General features: G+C 39.9%; 1 protein-coding gene across 1 annotated transcript in view; it reads left to right on the plus strand.

The window, feature by feature from the left end:
• The first annotated feature begins 2,310 nt into the window (after window positions 1-2,310).
• LOC115354869 (aryl hydrocarbon receptor nuclear translocator-like protein 1) overlaps window positions 2,311-21,364 on the plus strand; it is a 36,286-nt gene continuing 17,232 nt past the window's right edge. The window contains exons 1-7 of the mRNA XM_030045362.1: window positions 2,311-2,423; window positions 16,904-17,015; window positions 17,162-17,200; window positions 17,299-17,340; window positions 17,700-17,857; window positions 19,269-19,351; window positions 20,969-21,061. Of these exons, the coding sequence (XP_029901222.1) occupies window positions 2,381-2,423; window positions 16,904-17,015; window positions 17,162-17,200; window positions 17,299-17,340; window positions 17,700-17,857; window positions 19,269-19,351; window positions 20,969-21,061 (570 nt within the window). The 5' untranslated portion in view covers window positions 2,311-2,380. The remainder of the gene's footprint in view (window positions 2,424-16,903; window positions 17,016-17,161; window positions 17,201-17,298; window positions 17,341-17,699; window positions 17,858-19,268; window positions 19,352-20,968; window positions 21,062-21,364) is intronic.

Consider the following 21,364-nt stretch of genomic DNA (forward strand, 5'->3'; position numbering starts at 1 on the left):
AAAAAAAAAAAATCCAGAAAATGGATTAGTGGTTGAAATGTGGCAGTGATACAGCTGGAAACAAGGAGGAGGAGGAGAAAAAGAAGCAGAGACAGAAACAAGAAAATCTGCTCAGTATCAGGTTGTTGTTTCACACTGATGGAGCTGGACTGAACCTCTTTCTATAGGATATTTTATTTTTTTGGGGCTCTGGTCAGGGGATTCTTGGCTGAAAAAATATTTCAGGAGGGAAACATTATTGAAAACAGTGTGAGAGCCACCGTCTCAGAGAGTCCTCTGCCCCTAAAGGTGAAATCATGACCTTCATTTCTTTCAAAAGTCACTGGGAGCAAATTGCTGTTCTGGTTTTGGGTGAAATGCACGGAAACACGATAAGAGTGGGAGCTCTTACCTCCGTCTTATCCATCTCTGACGGCGGTAGAGCCGCGTCGCGACGTGACAGAGAGAGAGAGAGAGAGAGAGAGAGAGAGAGAGAGAGAGAGAGAGAGAGAGAGAGAGAGAGAGAGAGAGAGAGAGAGGTTGTGACACGCTCGGTTCACAGTTTTCAGGTCACCAAAACGTACGGAGCGCCGGAGGAACCAAAACTCTCGCTGACGGAAGCCGCGGGGCCCCACACCAGCGGAGTGATTGTTTCCTGTGTGAGTCGCGCATCAATCAGAGGCGACGCAAATGAACAGTTTTGTAGTCCGTGAGTCACCGTATGCAAATCACGGTGTGCACGTGAGCCGCGCTAAACATGCGCCTGATTTCTAAACAGAGAGAAACTTTTAACTGAGCCCGGAAAACACAAACAGTCAGAGATATATTTATACTTTCTGCCCTAGGTTCAGAACAGTTCATCTTCATCTTCATGCATAAACACAGTTTGGGCCAATTCATGTCTAATTTGGGATCTTTAAACACTGTCAAGTGTATGAAAAGATGGTTTTGTTTATTTGTTTATTCATTTGGGGCCAAATACTCTGATATATGAGCAGCGTGCTGGTAGAAATGACTTGAACTGGACAGAATGGACTGAGATGGGACGGCAGGTCCACACAGGTGCCTTGGTGTCAGGAGTTTCCTTTTCAGTTCATGTGTTATTTAAATTTAAATGTACATTTAAATAACCAGGACATTCCCATAGAGTTACCACAAAATATCCCCTCCTCCCAAACAAACAAACAAAAAAAAAAAAACAATAAAAATGTCATAAAATAACCACAAAAATACAGAATTTGTAAAAAGTAACAAAAAGAAGAAATAATTAGCAATAATAAATCATAAATAAATAATACATAGAATAAATTAGAAGAATTGAATCACAAAGAATTGAAAAAATTACCATGAAATATATTACCATCCATCTCTATCTATCTATCTATCTATCTATCTGTCTATCTATCTATCTATGTTTGTGTAGGCTGTGTGTGTATATAATGTTAACCCTTTAAAAACCGAGCAAGTTCATTTGATTCAGCTGATTTCTTTTTCCAAATTACATATATAACTTTGAATTACGAGGAAATTTCCATAAAATTATCACAAAACTTCCCTAAAATGTAAAAAAAAAAAAGAGAGAGAGAGAAAAAACGAACAAAAATGACAGTCAGCATGACTAGAAAATGCCCAGAAAATTTGTTAAAAAAAACTTAAGAATTGTTTAAAAAAATACAAGAAAATGACCATAAAATTAATAATTAATAATTAATAATTAATAAATAATAAATAAATAAAAAAATAAATTATATAATTATATAGAATTGTAACATATAGGCCTAAGAGATTTTTTCAAAATATAATTATTATTATTACATATTCATAATGACCATTAAATAAACTAATAATCTATCTATCTATCTATCTATCTATCTATCTGTGTATATGTAGGTTATGTCTGTGTGTTGTGATTCATGAATGGTAGTAGCGTCGGCAGAAATGACTTGAGCTGAAATGAATGGACTGTAATGGGAAAGTAGGTCTCTGTAGTTTCCTTGGTGCACCGGAGTTTCATCTGTTGGACTGAAAAGGTATCAATGAATGAATGAATCTTCTCTCTCTCTCTCTCTCTCTCTCTCTCTCTCTCTCTCTCTCTCTCTCTCTCTCGCTCTCTCTCTCTCCCTCCCTCCCTCCCTCCCTCCGTCGCTTCCTTGCAGTCCGGTGTTCTGTTCCCATACTGCGCTCCATCCCTCCCTCTCCTTGTAAAAACGAGACTAGCAGGAGGAGGAGGAGGAGGAGGGGGGGCGAGGAAGAAAAAAAAATAAAGTCAATTATACAACACCCCCCCTCCACCCCCCACAGCAGCACCGCCACCCCCCTCCATCTCCCTGTTACTACTACATCTGGTGGCTCCACATGCGCCGCGGCGCAGCGTACCGGGCACACCGGCTCCAGTCCAGGCATGTCGGCCGGCGGCGATGACGGGACGGCGGACAGGCAGGCAGGTAGGTGACCCCCCGGTGCTCGTTACCGTCCTGCAGTGTGATCGGCAACCCACCGAGACCGTGTTAACGCAGTTATCACCCGCCAGGAGAGCTGGGAGTCAGTCGGTGCACTTTACCGTCAACCAGGGTCCATTCACTTTCCCGTTATGCGCCCCATCACCCCAAAACTGACCGTGAGGGTTCAAGTTCCGCCGTGACAAACTGCGACAACTCTCCCACCTACAGTCTCCCCGTGAAACTCACCCAAATGTCGCAGTTTGCTGGAGTTTCTTTCTTTCTTCCCTTTTTTTTTTTAGCCTGTAAAAGTCTGCGGTTGAAGTTTCGTCATTTCTCGCCAAACTAGTTTAGTGTGAGAGAAGCGACAAATCGACAAAACCAGCCTGAACACCGGCGATGCGGAGGCTGGATAGCAGCGGGTACAGACGGTGCATGTGTTAGCGATGTAAAACAACCTAAATCAGAAATTAGGCTACAAATTAAGATGAGGTGACGACTTAAGAGACCGGTAAACGCCGGTAACAGAACCAGCTCCTCACTACCACCGAGGTTAAAAAAAAAAAAAAAAAAAAAAAAAGGTTGGTGAGAATTGATATTTAAGCTATCTTGAAGGTTTTTGGTTTGGGTAATTCATGTCATATTTACGATTAAGTCGAAGCAACGCTTTATTTCCCGTCTGGTGGCTGTGTTGGCATCACTGGCAGTGAAACAGGACTTGGTTACTGGTGTTAAAGGGAAGTTGTGGTGTAGGAGTTTATACGTTGAAGCTTAACGGTTAGATTTTGGCTCATTCAAGTTTAATTTCTTACAAACAGAGGATGACAACACACGCGGTTCATTATTTGTGTTTGAGTGAATCAGCGCAGCCACAAGGATTAGATGCACTGCGTTGTTAACGGGAGATGAAGTGCCGGGTCCCCGTGCCGCTGGTGGCCGGGACAGGCACCTGAACCGCGGGCTGGGCAACCCGTGCCGTGCCCGTGGACCGAGGAAGCCCCTCCATTCATTATTGTGCTACGTGCGCGTCCCCGGCGAGGCGGCCGCAGCGGCGTGGCGCGCCCGTCGCGGCGTGCGGAGAGATGTTCCAGGACTTCAGTTTCCTCCAAAACTGGGTCAGTAGATCAGTGGAGCAGCGCTGCCTTCACTGTCCAGGAGCGGGAGGCGGACACCGGCGCTCCGTCCTCTGCGGCGCTTAACGTTAACCCCCTGCTGAAAAAAGCGCTATGGCACTCGGAAAATATATTAAAAAGGGACTGGCTGCTGTGAAAATCGCTGCCGCGAAAACCGGACACACCATCAATACCATAAACGATATAAGATCCAGCATAAATACCATAAACGATATAGGATGCACCATAAATACTATAAACAATATAAGATCCAGCATAAATAGGCTACCATAAACGATATAAGATCGCGCTAAGCTGACTATGGAGCGTCACAGATACACTATTATAATAATTCTTTACATAACAAAGTTAGTGATGCCATCGGATTTTAAAACATACTCTAAATTGCAATAAGGTTAATAAACTCACTAAAGCCACAACATAAACCCTATTGCAGAGATATAGGAGATTAAAACACTTTATACACACCAGGGAGGAATATTATAGGGATTATAGGAATATCATAGTGTTTTTAAAGTAATATTATGGAGGATTATAAAGTTCACCGAGGCTTTTCTGTTGTTTTTATGTAGCAATCACAGTTTTACTGTGGTACTCTATGATTACTCTATGATTACTATACTCCTACCTAACCATGTTACTACCAGTTTTACTGTGGTACTGATTGATTACCAAAATAGAAAGAAGAAAAAAAAAAGATCAAAACTGCGTAATAAGTAATATAATTAAAAAATATAAATAAAAATTAATAAATTGAATATCGATAGAATTTTATTTATCGTAATTGTCCTGACTATAGTGCAACCGTTTTTTTTTTTTTTGTTTTTTTTGTTTTACTTAATTGGTAATAATAACCATAGCTCTATACACACACACACACACACACACACACACACACATATATATATATATATATGTGTGTGTGTGTATATATATATGTGTGTGTGTGTGTGTGTGTATGTATATATGTATGTGTGTGTGTGTGTGTATATACACACATACATACATATGTGTGTGTGTGTGTGTGTGTGTGTATCTATATGTATATATGTATATATATGCTGTACAATATTAAGTGACAATAAGTGGCTATGAATTCACCGCAGAGAGACATTGCAAATATTTATAAGATTAGGGCAATATTCTGCATACAGTGGAGGCTCTAAGTTTGGAATATTATTTCACTCTTTAAACATTTCCGGCCCATACCTATGATGAAAGAATATTCAGCAACATCTTTAACTTCAGTTCCATTTAACTGGCTGATTCAAGTCTCTGTATCCAGGCTGCCTCACTGGCTGTACGCCTGTGAGCTGCTCTACACAACTTCCAGACTCTGAAACTTTTGCCTCCTTTAAAATTGTTGGCTCCTGTAGGATAGTTTCTGCATTTTAACTTAATGAAGCAAAGTTACGTTAAATACCCCTTTAAATAATTTTTTACTAGCCATTCATGCCTATAAAGTTATTTATTCCTGTATAATTGGCTTCCCATAGCCTACCCATAGGGGACTTTTTGCATCTGAGCATAGTGCACACACTTATAGCCTTTGTTGTTGCTGCTGCTTTTTTCATGGCCTTGTCAGGTGTATTATATTGTGTGTGCCGCCCCCCTCTTGGTAACCTCATTTTTGAAAATGTCTGCCAAACAAGCGCTTAATACTTCCCTTGCTTTTGTTTGCCTTTACTCCATGACTGTTTGAGCTATTCCATTTAAAACCACACTGCCATTTAGGATAGTTGAAATAAAACTATCCTAAGTTTTATTGGCTGGCTGGGGTTAACTTGTATTACAGAGTATAGTTTCTAATAATAATATTTGTTATTATTATAATACATTTTGTTTGTATAGCGCTTCTTATGGTGCTCAAAAACACCTAATAACAGTTTAAAAAAGTGCTGTACATTAAAGATGGTCTCATATGTGTGCTCTACAAGGACAAGGCTATTTGTTGATCTTAATAATATTGAAAACCCAAATGTCGGGGTTTGGGAAATAGCTGAAAAAACTGATTGTAGGTCAATCAACCAGAAATAGACGAGGACATACTGTACTGTAGGTTACTGAAGAGCTGCGGCACGCCTCGTCTGCATGGCTGCAGATCCAGAGGAAACCACCAAACTCTGGCCCGCCCTCCCTCAAGTGAGCAGAGAGAGAGAGAGAGACAGAGAGAGAGAGAGAGACAGGCAGACACACACGCCTGCAAACACATGAATGCCATACATCTGGTCAGTCAAATCTGGGTTGTGTTTCTGTTTGTTTGTTTGTTTGTTTTATGTTTAGTTTTTAGTTTTTTTTCCTCCCAGCTTTCCCATCGCCTACGTATGGCCCAGTTCCAAACTTAACCTTTAGGCTATTTCCATAAATGAGCTCTGGTTGTGTGGTATATTTTCCAATACGCACAGAAGTCACATGGATTTTTTTTTTCTCTGTTCAGTGTTCAGTGAATGTAGTCTCATTTCTTCAGCCTGCAACCTCACATTCTCATAAGAAGAAAAACAACAACAACAACAACACTGCTGTACAGTGGCCCATACTTCTGCTATTATTTTATTTTATTTTAATTTATTTCATGTACTGTTTTACCAACATCTTAACAGTTTATTATCAAATGACAAAGTTTCAAAAGTGGATGATGAAGATCTAGTCTACTACCATTACCTCCACTTCTGCTCATATTGTTATTAACTCTATTATTAAAATTCAAAATCAGAAACAGTTTATTGATCCTCGAGGGGAAACTGGGTCAGTTGCAGCTGCTCAGATCCTCAAGTGAAGAATTAGATTAAAAGAAAATTGGAAGAAATACGAAATATAAAAATATGTGCCTTACAAATTTTAAAAAGTATGTGCATAATGTGCATTAATCCCACAAGATATTACAACAGTATATACAGAAATAAGAAATTGAGCAAAATTGAGCTATATACCCCTTGTATAAACAGGAATATTGCACTGTTGAATTACTACTTAAAGTACTTTGACTGCCAGGATACTACTGTTACCACTGCTAATAATAACAGCACTAATGCACTGATGAATTTATGTATTTTTGTGGGATTTTGTTCCCTTGCTGTCACTCATTGAAGTTCAGTTGTGTTGCATGCTTTGCACCACACAGCTGTGCCGCTCCATGACGTTTAGTTCACGGTTCGGTACGGTTCGGGTGCGGTAAAACCAGAGTTAATTTTGTCAGTGGATACGAAGACAACAACCCATTTTTTTCCATGACAAAGAAGAGATGAGACGAGCTAAAAATACATCATAGATAACATTAACTGTGATGACGTGTATGTTTTGTTTTCACCCACAAGACGGAACGAAAATGTCATTAGTCGACTGTCAGACGTCCAAAAATCCCCCCTCTGGTGCGTCTCTCAGAATATAACCTCGCTGCATGCCGCCCTGTCATTGGTTGAATTGGTTGAATGAGGGCGGGGCCACAGCCACACAGAGTTCACTGTGATTCACACCACACGCCTGTCAAGAAGAAAAGAACAGATCTGTGTTCACACTTTCCTGATAATGCTGCAGGAAATAAAACACAAAGAGCAGCAGGAACAGACGAGCTGCCCCGTGCTGCTGTGTGACGGCCGTGCTGTTGTGATCATCGGTCAGGATCAAAATCACTGTATGTAATGTCACACGGGAAGCAGCTAAATAAATCTAGCTACGGTGGCTACAGAAGTAAAGTTGAGTTTGTTGATTTGGAGTAAAGCAGCATCCAGTGCAGCTCCTCTTCCCCTGCTCTGCACTCTGGATCATTAAACACAGTGCAGCTAAAATCATCTGTGTGTGTCTGATGAAAAGTCACTGTGTTAATGCATTTTACTAAGATGAGACTAAAACTTTTGTAGATTTTGTCGACTAAAGCTTAACAATAATTCAGATGACTAAAATGTGGCTAAAACTAATGTGCATTTTAGTCAAAAGATGAAGACTAAAACTAAATCCACTGGGTAAAACACTGCTGACACAGCACCGTGATGCACTCGACATCGCTCCAGTGACGCACGGGCAGCGTGTCAACCCGGCTGCCATTTTTAAATGCCCGAATATTGTAAACAAACAGAAGAAGAAGAAGTCACAGAATGTTGGCATAAACAAAACATAAATAAACGATGGCAAAACTGCAGCAAAACACTGAAACACGGGGAAACAATAAATAGAAGAGCGTGGAGGCCTTTTGCAGCTGTGCAGAACGCAATGTAAAGAGCTTTGCAGAGAATAAGAACAATAATGAGGAGCAAGCCCTTGGCAGGACCCATACCCCCAGCAGCACCACGCAGCTGTCCAGGATATTCACCACAAGTTCTGCAAAGTGTCATGCAAATCCATTCATAGGTTCTAGAGATATCCCGCTATCAAACAAACAAACAAACAAACAAACACCTGTCCCAACTCCACAGGCAGAGGTAACGATGCAATCCATTAAACAGGAATAATAACAGCACAGTCCCAATGAAAACACAGTCAATCAAAATAAAACGACAAAGTGAACCGATAAAAGAATCCATGCACTGTTAAGAATAAATAAAAACAAAGAATAAGTGAAAACAGTTCAAAGATGTAAACCGATCGACTAAAAGTTTTTTGTTTTTTCAAATTCAAATTCAAATGATCTTCATTGGCGTGACAGGATGCAGACCTGTGTTGCCATAGCAACAAAGGAAATGATAGGAGGTACATTTTGCCAGAGATGCACTGTATCCTTTGGCTTTGTGTTGCACATTCAAAAAAAAAGTTTTTTTTTGAATGTAAGTCAAGCCTGTATGACGGCGTATCAGGGCCACTGTGGGGAGAAAAAAAATTCAGAGCGGAAGAAAAAAATGGAGGAAAACAAAACTTCTGAGAGTAAAGTTGTAAATTTATAAGAAAAATTCACAAATTTATGAGAAAAAAACTTGAAAAGCTCAAATTTTTGAGTGTCTTTTCTCACAATTTGAGTTTTTTTCTGATAAATTCATGACGTCAGAACTCTCAATCTCAGTCTTTTCTTGCAAATTTGTGACTTTAACATTTTTTCTCATAAATATTTGATTGTAATTTTTTTTTTCTAATAAATTTATGACTTTAATCTCAGAGAATATTCAAGTCTTTTTTACTTGGTCAAGGAAACACATCGAGTCACTTTGCTCAATCTGGTTCTTGGTTCCTTGACCAAAAAAAAGTAAAAGAAAAGACAAAGGATTGTTCCAAGTTTTTCCTCATAACTTTGTGAGTCTTTTTTCTCATAAATTTCCAACTCTAACCTCAGAGTATATCTGAGTTTTTTTTTTCTGTTAATATCACCCGTCCCACACCCGGCTCCGTGATGTTTTTTCCTCCCTACACTGGCTGTCATAAGCCATGGCCCAGGTCAGATTATGAATAAGTCTTTTTTTTTGAGGCGTAACAAATGGAGGAGGCTGTGTGTGCTGAAAATCTTCTCCTTACACTCCCTGCTGCTGCAGTGCGATGCAGAACCAGGTGCAGCTCAGGTGCAGAAACCACACGACTGTCGACAGCTCTGTTGAAATCTGGGCTTTGACGGCACCGTCAGTTTTCCACTGCCGGTGTGTTGTCGGTGCATCGGCCGCGACTTGAGACCGATCCACCGCTCAGGCTGGCCGTCTGAGCCGGCCCAGACAGACGCAGCTGTGCACAAAGTCTGTTGTTTCACGTCAGATGTGCAGGTTTGAGATTTTACGCTCATAATTTTGTGTAGAAGGTTGTCCTGCGTTAGTGGGATTGTCTGTCTTTGCAAAGTGATCATTAATATAAAGAATGACATCATATTAATGTAATTAAAAATAATATAATATTAATTGGAGTGTAGACAGTCCTTCATTTTGTGTTTGCTGATGTAGCAGAAATGGAGGCTGAAACCTGGACAGCCTTTAAAAAAAAACTTTATAAGATCACAAACTCACAAACTTATGAGAAAAAAGGGCAAAAGTAAAAAAAAAAAGATTTCTTTTGGGCTAAAATCACTGGGGTTACTAACTAAGTAACCAAGTTTTTTCTCGTAAATTTTCCACTTCAATCTTGGAAATTCTGACTTTTTTTTTCTCAGAATATTACCCCCCTCCCCTGGCTCTGTAATTTTTTTTCTGCCTGTAATGGCCCTAATACTCTGTTGTAAATTAACCCAAATGCAAATCCAAATCTTCAAGTAAAAGTCAAAAAGCAGCTCTTGTAAAAATGTACTTTGGGTTAAAGCTGCTTGAAAAAGAAGCAGATGTTGATCTGATCTTCCTGACACAATGTAAAAAGGGCAGGAGGGTTCATCCTGTGAAACTGTACAGCCTTTTGAGATTATTCAGACCATGATTTAAAAAAAAAAAAAAAAGGAAACACCCATTCCTTTTATTCAACAGCATTACTACACTGATATTTGTATTGGTATTAGCCATCAGCCAGGCAAACAACCAGATTAACACCAAATCAGCTACAGCTTTTTGCCCAATGTCAAGCCATACAATTACTGATGTATGAGTTTGTCCATTTTCTGTTGTATTTTGTTAACATTTAGATGTACAGGTTTGACACAACTGGTCATTATTTACAGCTGGTCAGCATTTTCACTCTGGTTGATTTTAGATTAAATTAGAGTGTGTTGGAAGTAGTGTAACTCTTCAGTACACACAAACCTGTTCAGGTATAATTAGCTTCCTAAAATATGACAGCATATTAAAGTAATAAATGTAATTTTGTAAGTTGCCTATAGGGTCAGCATCTCAGCAGGAGTGGGAACCCCCGCTAGCAACAGTGTAACTCAATACACCGAGCCGCTGAGCTTCAGGACCAAATGTAGGTCCTGATTGATGACTAAATGATTTATGACACCATCGCTGCCATGAGATGTGCAGGCCTGCTGTGGAGTTCGGGGGAAGCTGGTAAATCAGGCTCAACGGGAAGCAGTTTGCACTAAATACCGCACTAACCATTAACTCGCCTCAAAGAGCTGCCAGCTTCGTAGGAGAGTTTTAACGTCCCGTCATCGTCTAAATGCCATTTCAGAGGCATTTCCACCCTTTGGACTTGGGTTTTGTTGGCATGGGACTCAAATGCTCACAAACTGACTTTGAAAACCATTGTTGATCAAAACCAGGTGGCTGGTTTATGAAAACATCATTTTCGCACTCTGGTCCTTTTTATTTTTGTTTTTTGCATACATTCAGACAGTCCTTGTACGACAGCATAATAGGGCCACTGTAGGAAAAAAAAAATATGGAGCTGGAGGAGCTCAATTTCTGAGATTAAAGTCGTAAATTTACTAGAGAAGAACTCTAGTAAAATTTATGAGAAGAAAACTTGAAAATTCTGAGATTATAAAGTCACAAATTTGTGTGTCAGAATCAGTTCTCATATACAGTATATGTTATATCGCAAATTTGTGACTTTAGAATCTCAGAATTTTACATTTTTTTTCTTCCTTTTTGTTTGCGCCTTGTAAATTTACCACATTAATTCCAGAGAATATCCTACCCCCCACTCCCTCGGCTCCATAATTTTTTTTTTTTCTCCCTGCAGTGGCCCTGATACGCCGTCATAGACAGTCTTCTTTGTTTTCTGTTTCCTTTAGAAATTCAGGAAGGGAATCAATTTTTTGCAATTATTGAATGAACAAATTTGATTATACATCCAGTTTGTTCTCCATTCAGTTTTAACATTTGGGTGCTGTTGTTTTGATTTCTTTACATAAAGCATCATTTTCAGCATCCTTTGATGCTGAAAATGATGCTTTATGTGGCATGTTTTTGGCATGTGACATTACAGGATATTATTGTTCTGCATTTGTCAGTTTTTTATTGTTGTGTAGTTAGTTCAGTTTTGGTTTTGTTTATATCTGTTTGTTTGTGTGTTTGTTTATTAAATTTAAAAAATTTTTTTGCTTTACTTTCGTTTAGTTTCAGTTCCACATTTAATATTTTTAAAGGTGTACTGATAGAAATTCTTGATTGGTATTTTGTATATTCTTGTAATGGGTTTGGTATAATGCAAACAATAAGTCAATCAGTTTTGAAAAATTGTGATTACAACAAACTTCATGGTCAGTGCTACAAAATCAGATGACTCAAATTCTCTGCCCAGACTTCAATCTCTTTTTCATGCTCGGTATAAAGAGGAAGAGAGAAAGTATATTTTTATTTTAGTTTTTTTCTACTTTTACTTGAAGTTTTAATTTCTTAATTTTTAATTGAGCTTATGACAGTGCTTTGTAACACCAGCGGTTGTAAATTGTTTTAGTTTTCATTTTAATTCACAGCATGAACCTTAAGGTGATAATAAGGACCATGAGGCATTTTTTTGTGTTTTAAGATCGTTAATAGATTCCCACTTTTATTATTCAGTTTGTCCCAAATGTTGCTTGTTAAAGTTTAGGCCTAATTGTTGCTTTACACATGAACAAAACTTACCTACTCCTGCAAAAATCATCAGAAATGGGATGCAGTCTGCAAATGGACGATCATCATTGTGATGATTTAACGTTTTTCATAAATATTATCTCTGCACTGGCTAAATTGGAGAAATATGTTGTGATGTCAGTGTAAGGATTGTAGGGTTGCATGTGGAGGATTAAATTTTTTTTTTTTGAAACTGGTGCTTTTCTTTTGAAGCTGCTATAGGCTGTTATGTTCTGATATCTGATTTGAAATGAAACAAGTTGTATTCTTGTTGGGGTGGAAAGCTTGGGAAACTTGTGAAAAACAAAAACAAAACAAAACAAAAAAACGTTTTGAAACAGCATGACACACAATCATGAGACACTAAAACTCAACACTGAAACTTATACTGATCCAACTCTTTCATGATCAGCAGCTCTTAATGTCACCTGTTCACTGGCTGGGAAGCTCTGGGATGCTACCTTCAAATCAAGCTGCAAATACAACCAATGAAAAATAATCATTAATAACTGAGTCTAACCTCAGTAGTTTCCATGTCAGTGTTTCTGTGCAGGAAGCTGTTGAGGCATTCACAGCTGAGAGCTAAACTGCAGGGTTTTTTTGTTGTTTTTTTTTTTTTGCCAAATGTGGCTTGAAAGAAAAAAAAAAAAAGACTTCTGGGTCAAGGCTTTCCAGGTGTGTCACCACACATGCACCAGTTTCTGGAGATTGAGGACTTATCTGAAAGCAAAAGCTGAGGTGAAGCTTTGTTAAAATTTACTGTAAAACCTGAAACCCAAACTGTTCCCAGATCCTCGCTGTCTCACCGTATTTTATGAATTTGTGCTTGTTTTTATGTCGGCATATTAGGGCCACTGTAGGGAGAAACAAAATATGGAGGGGGAGTAATATTCTGAGAAAAAACTCAGAATTTCAGTAAATCTATGAGAAAAAACTCAGAAAAGTAATTTTTCTTATACTCATCTTCCAATACTCATATATTTCTAAAGGCTCCAGTAGGAGAAGAACTAGCTTAAATTTGGGACTTGATAATCCCAGAATTCTTGAGTTTTTTTCTCATAAATTTGTGAGTTTTTTCTTTTAGATTTACCACTTTAATCTCATAAATCTTTTTTTTTTCTCATATTGTTATGTCAGATGCTTTAAAGTCCTCATATACTTTTCACTATTTGTCATTGTGTGTGTGTGGTTTTGTTGTTGTTGTTGTTCTCTTATTTCTTGTCCTCGTTGTTTGTCAGCTTCTGCATTTCAGCTCATATTTCTCTCTTCTATTTTCTCTCTGACAGTTTTCTCATGGCTGTGGTGTGGCACATTGTTACCTCCTTTCACCTTTACCTGTCATCATATCCTGATTCGTTAATCATTAAACTATCAAGCCCAGACTTGGGCTCAGAGATACTGTAACCTGCTGCCACTATTTTAACAGGCTGTCAGCTGGAGGCTCGATCTTTACAGAAAACTGCAGCTTCCAAAAAAGCCAATGTTCTCATGATGTTTTTTGAACTGTGATCATGAAACATAAGGACACAGCGGCAGGGCTTTTTGTGCTCTTGTGCACTTTGAAAGGGAGAATTTTTGAGAAGGATGTGTGTTCCTGCTACAGCGGTCCATAGTTCATCATTAAATCAGTGAAGGGAGGGTAGGAGTGCCCACTTTTATTAGAGAAGAACAATCCAGACGAACATGGAAGTCATATTCTGCTTCCTGTTGAGTGCACCACACGACTGTGTTTCTCTGTGTGGGCCCTCGTGGGTGGTGGTCTCGCATTTCTGCATTTCACAAATGTGGTTTGTCATCTGCATCCCTGCAGGCGAGGCCTCTCTTCAGCCGCCTCGACACGATCACGGGGGGATTCAGCCCAAATATGACGCAGAATACAAACGCTGCACGCGCTCTCTCAAGCAGCGACGGCTTCTGAGACAATGGAAATGTTTGGGCAGCCGGCAGCAGGGCACGGGCAGGTACAGGGGGGAACAATTTTGTGGCTTATAAGGGAAACAGGAAACTATATGACGTTGGAGGCGACTTAATGTGCAGCGTCAGGGGTGGAGAGCAGCGGTGGGTGGAAGGGAGAGCCGGCGAAACGTTCACTCCCACATTCCACTTCTGCGTCACTGATGACCCACTAAACTCCTCTGAGGGGATTAAAGAAACTGATGTCAATATCATTAAAGTGTCTAGCCTGCAATTCAGCCCTCTGCTTGCATTGACTGAAAGGTGAAAGTTACGCCTGTTTGCAGAGCTGGCCGCGCTCACGTGTCACGGTCTAACTTTTGGACCTGTGGCAAAAGTATGACCTCAGTTACTAGAAAGAGGAGAGGAGGCATTTTCCTCCTCTGCCATGGAGCTTGTTGAAAGTCACTCGGAGGGTATTAACAGACATATTGTGAAGAAGTAATTGCCAACATGATTTCCCTAATCAGTTTTAAATGTTTGGATAATTTTTTGTCTTGCTTGTCAGACAGGTTTCACTCAGAGATTACCTTCCAGGTTTTCTTTGACAGCACTCTTTTAATGGAGAGTGCCAATGCTGCTCAAGAGTCACAGCCTGTGTTGATGCTGTCTGTATTTACGAAGAATTTGTTTGGGGTTTTTTTTTTTTTAATGTTTTAATTCTTAGATGTGAAGGAGAGGATCAGCAGGTCAGAATGAAATGCTTGAGGTGGTTCTGCTGCTTTACTGACACAGAACGCACAGAAAACATCAAGTTCATCACTGAAGTTCTCCGTCATTGTCTTTTACTTCTCCTCCCGCTGCGGAACAGGAGAATGTGGGTCAGTCACGGTCAGCAGTCACACTGAAAAGCATTCTTCACTTCATCAACACTTTCTTTTTTTTTTCCTTCCCAAATGGATGTCACAATTTAAAGTATGGGAGTCCTGGGAGGGAAGTAGGTCACTGTTACAGCATTATATAAGTGTTAGGTAAGATGATAGCCGAAACCCCATTTACTCTCACGTGCCATTCGAACAGACCAAATCAGAGCATGGCTTGAGGTTTGGCGCCCCTCAATGGTCAAGTTCAGCCAGTGCACTGAGAGGTTTCCTGGAAGTGGAAGCAACACTGCCTAGATATTTTGGAGGTGGGGGGTGGGGGTGGAGATGAGACAACAGAAGAAAATAGGCCTATTTATGCCGAGGGCCAGAGTGGGCTTTTCAAAGTAGCATCCAACTTTTTCTATCAGTACGTGAGGCGTTTTATTTTCCTGAATGAGATGTCATCCACTTAAAAATATCCGCCGCCCACTCCTGCAGAAGTGGCTGCTGAAGTGAAAACACTTCACGGGTTCCTGTGATGAGTCACTGCAAGACTTTCGCTCGCAAAACAAGTTGTGCTTTTCAGGGCCGAGCCTCCCTCTCTGTGTTTTGGAAATGTTGATGGATAAATGTGAGGTGATGGCACAACTTGACATGAAACCCTGCAAGTTTCACATCAATGTAATGTACACGGGGATACTTGGGAGGTGAAATGGAGCTGAAAGACCGATGATGGCTTCAAAGTACACAAAAAATTCCTTCTTTTTGATTTTTTAAATATTTAATGCATTCTATAAAACGTGATCTAATAACTGGATATCAGAACAGGTTTTATTACTTATCAGTATCACTGGCAATACAATTGTATGACAGCATATTAGGGCCACTGTAGGGGGAAAAAAATGACAGAGCCAGGGGAAAAAGGCAGAATTTTTGAAATTTAAGTGGTAAATTTATGAGGGATCAGAAAAACAAACAAACAAAAAAAAAAAAAACCATAAATTCTGTGATCATAAAGTCCAAAATTTGTGAGAAAAAAAAAGTTCTACTCTGGGATTTAGTCAGAAGGAAATGAGCTCAGAATCACAATCTTCTCATCAGCATCTCGACTTTGAAGACATATTGCTGTAATTTGGGCCAATTGAGAAGAAAATAATATTGTGATTCTGGGCTCAAATCAGCAGGATTTCCTTGCTCCTAAATCCCATTGCAAAGTAGAATTCGCACTCCGAAATTTTTTCCCACACAACGGCCCTAACACGCCGTCGTACCGTTGCAACAACAGAATGAAATGAAAAATAACAAGGTAACCAGGAAGCTTTTAAGTTGCATTCGCTTAGTAACTGTAATAACAACCAAACAGACCGTTTTGCCACATGACACGGTTGCATATTGTGCACGTGCCTCTGAACGATCGTCACGGTGCGTCACTGCCAGCGGCCGATTAACGTTGGTGGAATATTTTCTGCTTTGTTGAGGATCTTGAACACGTGCCGACCTGCGTGTTGGCAGTAACGATGAGCCCGGCTGATCTCACACTGCCTCAGGCTTTCAGTCTGCAGCACCAGTCGCAACACTTTTTTCTTTTTTTAATTTCCCCCGCTAGACATTTCGCCTGCTCTGTTGCTGCAGAGTTTGTTGTCATGCAGTCTAGGTGTGGCTTTGTTTGTCTTCTTTATCTGTCCTCTCTTTCTCTCTTTATTCTTCTATTTATTTATCTGTCTCATCTTTTCGTTTGTTTTGATGTGAGATTTTAGTGACATGATTTTTGTCTTCTCAGTGTGCCTGCATCACTTTGCCTTTATGTTTTGTGACCGTGCAACTAAACTAAAATTAGACACCATTTAAACTGTTTTATTAAAATGGTGCAGCACCTTTAGTACATGCTAATTTAATGCATTTGCAGTACTTTTGACAGATTAACATCATACACTGGCGTAATGCCACTGCAAACTGCCATCTAGAACTCGTTGTACTTGGCTTTATTTTTCAGAGTAAAGCATTGAGAGATGAATCCTTGGGCTGCATCAATGCTCAGTGATGCTCGATGAGCGGAGCAAACACTTTTATTCATAGTTTGTTCATTGTGAATCGTTAACGGAGTATCTGACTACCCGCAGGACTGCCGGGACCTCAAGGTTGATGTGTTTATTTACAGTCTTTCACGTCACGGCGATGGTTTAAAGTTTCTGTTTTTTATGTTTCAGATCCCTCTGCGGAGGAAGAGGGCCAGAGCCAGGCTGCCTCCTCGATGCCAGCTGTGGACCTGCCAAGAAAAAGAAAGGGAGATGTGGAGGAGAGGTCAGACACCCATGCACAGTAAGACCAGGGCCATGCTGTTTCGGCAGCAACTCAACGTCACTCCCCTTTTTTTCTTCTCTGCTGTTAAATGTGTTAATCCTATGCAAGGAGGCATTCTCATTATGTTTCTAATGATGCTGAAACACGTCTGCTTGATCTTACAGGGAGAGTCTCGACTTCGAAATGGACGAGGACCTCAGCAGGTAAATTCGGCGAGCAAAAATTTTCTTCGCTGGAATTGTTGCCCTGTTTCGAGAATATCTGCAAAGAATTTTATTTTTGGTTCTGTTTTAATTCTTAGATCTGAAGGAGAGGATCAGCAGGTCAAAATGAAATGCTTCAGGTAGTTCCGCTACTTCACCTACACTTACATTATGAAGCACTTAAATTATGAAACATCGCATCTGTCTCTTCACAAAGCCTTTGTGGTTTAGCTGTGTCTTTGCCGCGTTCCTGTGACCGGAAAAATGACACTAGTTTGAAAAATGTGATGCCTATTCTACTCCAAATAGTTTACCACATAAAATATAATTGTGAAGGTTTTTCTAAAATATGTAAGAGTGGATAATAAGCAGTTAAACTTGATGGCTGATAAAATGGTAGCCCTGTTCCTGAGTGGATGGTCTCTGTTTTCACATTATTGAATGATGAACTTTACAAAGGACTACATCGCATCGTGGATGTCTCGTTTTGCACCCACAGGGAGCCTCACCGCCAGATTGAGAAACGGCGGAGGGATAAAATGAACAACCTCATCGATGAGCTGGCCGCCATGATCCCCGCCTGTAAGCCCATGGCTCGAAAGCTGGACAAACTCACCGTGTTGCGGAAGGCCGTGCAGCACCTGAAAAGCCTCAAAGGTAAATATTACCTGGTAGTTTAATAAGCCACTAATTCTTGAGAATTTGGATAAATCACGTCCCACTAAGAAAAATGCTATTTCTGCTGGAAATTTACAACATTTTAATGAATAAAAAGAATCAAGGGCATAATCAGGGGGTCCTTTGCACATTTGTAAGGTTCTTTTATAGGTTTATTTTTAATTTGTATTAATTTAATGATTATATGTTGGCCCATGGCCTACAAAACCAGTTGTCCTCGGATAGGAGATAATCATTTCAACTTGATTAAAACAACAAAAAGTAATAATTTCACTGAATAATATCTTTACCACATGAAAGAGTACATCATAATATGTATTAAAAACTACAAACGATGGGTTTTGATCAATATTTACTATTATTTTGTGGTTGCTCAAAATGTGTCCCAGATATTCGTCACCACCGTCAGATATTTATTTAAAAAATAATAATAAAAAAACTACAAGGTCAATTACATTCCTGAGGAGCCCTTTTCAAACCTTCAGCTCTACTGCATGCTTCAAGACCACTCAGGCTCCTGGAGGTTTTCTGTTTTCTCTTAAATCTCTTCATATTTTTGGACACTGCTACTGTCACAACCATAACATGTCAACACCGTCACTTTTGTATAAAAAATATTAAATTAGATTATGGAATAAATGTATACTTTTTAAGAAGAGGTCTGATGCAGGTAGCAACAGGGCGAAAACAAGCTGGCTAATGTGAACAACTCATGCTTATCATGTGAAAGAGCAGGTTTTTGTCACCACCGTCAGACGTCACCACCGTCAGGTTTTCTGTCTGAACGTGATGACTGACGTCTGAAAAATGCTTATAACAGTGCTCAGGATTGTTACTTTTTATACCAAATAGTTAAATAAAGTTGTTAAGCAAGAAGCCATTGACTTGAGTGGTGTAAATTTTGGAAATGTATGTTGTAATGAGGCGACTGTCACCACCGTCAGATTAGTGTCACCACCGTCAGAGGCAGTTATATTTGTTTTAAATGAATATGCTTACAATATGTCTCTTTGGTGCTGTTGAGTTATTAAAGTAATAGTCTCTTTAATACAAAAATATGTTTTTCAAATTAAAAAAAAAAAAACATTATGGTGACGGTGTTGACAAAAACAAAGTAGCCTAATAACTGGAAAAACCTATTTTATGAAAAAAATGCAAAATGAGGAGGTTGCACTGGTACATTGCTGAACAGCCAAGACCTTGGCCTATAATGATATACCTTCAGATTTTGTAATTTAACACACTTTTTTTTTTTTCAAAATTAAAACCTGTTTTATCCAAATTCCCAAGAATCAGTCAAGCAAGAGCTCCTCACACCTTTAACCAAATGTTTTTTTTTTTTTTTTTTTTTTAATGAGTTAACCAAGAGCTTGTGTCCATGTGTTTCCAGCTGGCACGAGCAGCGCCTTCACTGATGCCACCTACAAGCCTTCCATCCTGCCTGAGGATGACCTCAAGCACCTCGTACTCAGGGTGGGTGCTCATTCAGGACTACAGCTCGCTCCCCACTGCCATCTGCCCTCTGTTTTCTGTATCGTAGTGTTCACTGAATATTCAGTGATTTATCTCACAAGAGTTTTGGGGAGATGGGCCCTTTAGTCAGCCTCCCCGCTGAGTGATGAGATCAGAGGCACCAAAATGATCCATTTATCCCTGCGAGATTGTCGGCTGGAGCAGGCTGCTCAAGTTCAAGTTCATTTATTTATATCACTCTTCATCACAAGCAACGCTCACGGGACTTTACAAAGGTCTAATCAGCACGCAACTGGAGAACGGGAAGCTAAAAACACACAGCAAAACCAAGCACAAGACGCATGACAGCAGCCTCTCCCTGTCCAGGCGTCCACACTGGCAGAACCAACCTCACACACTCGGTGCATCTGAGGAAATAGGTTATAGGCTCCATGCTAACACTTTAGCATACACTATGTTGAGTGATAAGCCTGTAGATCCATATTTGCATATTCTATGTTAAGCGATAGTTGGCCCTATGCTAACACTTTAGCACACACCATAATGAGCGATATCAGCCACTTGCTAATCCTTTAGATAGATAGATAGATAGATAGATAGATAGATAGATAGATAGGTACACTTTATTGATCCCAAACTGGGAAATTCACACATTACGGCAGCATCATCAATAAAAAAACATAAAATTAAATTAAAATTAAAATTAAAAGTATATACAATAGAAACTAAATATACTAAATGTATATACCAAAGACAATAAGGGCTAAGTATATACAATAAACTAACCTAAGAATATGAGATGTTTAAGTGTTGGAATGTAAGATATACTGATGAAATAATAAATATGAAAAATGAAATATACAGATAGTGGGTGGTATGGCACAGGGTGAGCTTGAAACCATGGAACCAGGAAAACCAAGTGGCAGAACCCGACGCCCGGTACTGGGATTCGGCAAGTGTCCGACTTGATTCAGCCCCATGGACTCACCACTTCTAATAAATAAACAGTTAAGGTGCTGAGTGATGGATAATAAAATAAAATAAGCTAAACAAGTAAGGTGCCGGGTAGTGGAGTGTAGTGGAGCATACACTATATTGAGTGATAGGCTAGTAGAGCCATGCTAACATGTTCGCATACAGTATGTTTAGCAGTAGCAGGCGCTCTACTAACACTTTAAAACTGTTTTGAGTGGCAGTAGCACTCAAAACAGTTTAAAACCATAGCAATTTGATGGACAGGCTTCTGGAAACTCTGTGTGCGCCTTAACTTGTGTGTATATTTATTTTTGCTTTACATTTTGCACCGCAGAGACACGATTGAGGAAGGTGGTTTGCAACAGCGCTGTCTTCCTAAATTAGGTCAGCAGAATGAAGCTATTGATAAGGGCTACAGTTTCAGGAGGTTTCATAACCAGAGCCTGTTCCAGCTTTGGCGTGTCAGATTCAATACTGAGGGTGGACCTCACAACAGTTTCCATATCACATCCCGCTGTAAGCAGAACCAGACTGTAGCCTGCCTGGATGATGTTCTCCTCTCTGGTTTAGTCAAACTGTTTCACCACTGTCGTCCTTTAATTATCACTTTGTTTATAAAACCTCTGTCTCTTTGTGACCCAGGCCGTGGATGGCTTCCTGTTGGTTGTGACTTGTGACCGGGCGAAAATCCTGTTCATCTCCGAGTCCGTCTCCAAGATCCTCAACTTCAGCCGGGTGCGTCGCAGCCCCACATCTCACACTCATCTAAATGTCGACGCTAATCATGAATATTAATGACAGAGGAAGAAAGCAAAACAGAGAAAAGTCAAGCGCACACACCAGGACTATGTGTTTGGACCCGTAAATAGGAGAGTAGCGGTGCCTCCTGGTGGTTTAGCAGCGTGCCATGAAACTGCAAAATCCTTGTTGCTTTTCATCTTTTTCAAACTGTGAAATAAAGCAGAAAGGCCATAAAACGATCTATAAAAAGAAGGATAAGCGGTGGATAAGCAGAAACATTTATCTTCAACTGCGACA

The sequence above is a fragment of the Myripristis murdjan genome, chromosome 23 (assembly GCF_902150065.1).
Source record: "Myripristis murdjan chromosome 23, fMyrMur1.1, whole genome shotgun sequence".
NCBI lineage: Eukaryota > Metazoa > Chordata > Actinopteri > Holocentriformes > Holocentridae > Myripristis > Myripristis murdjan.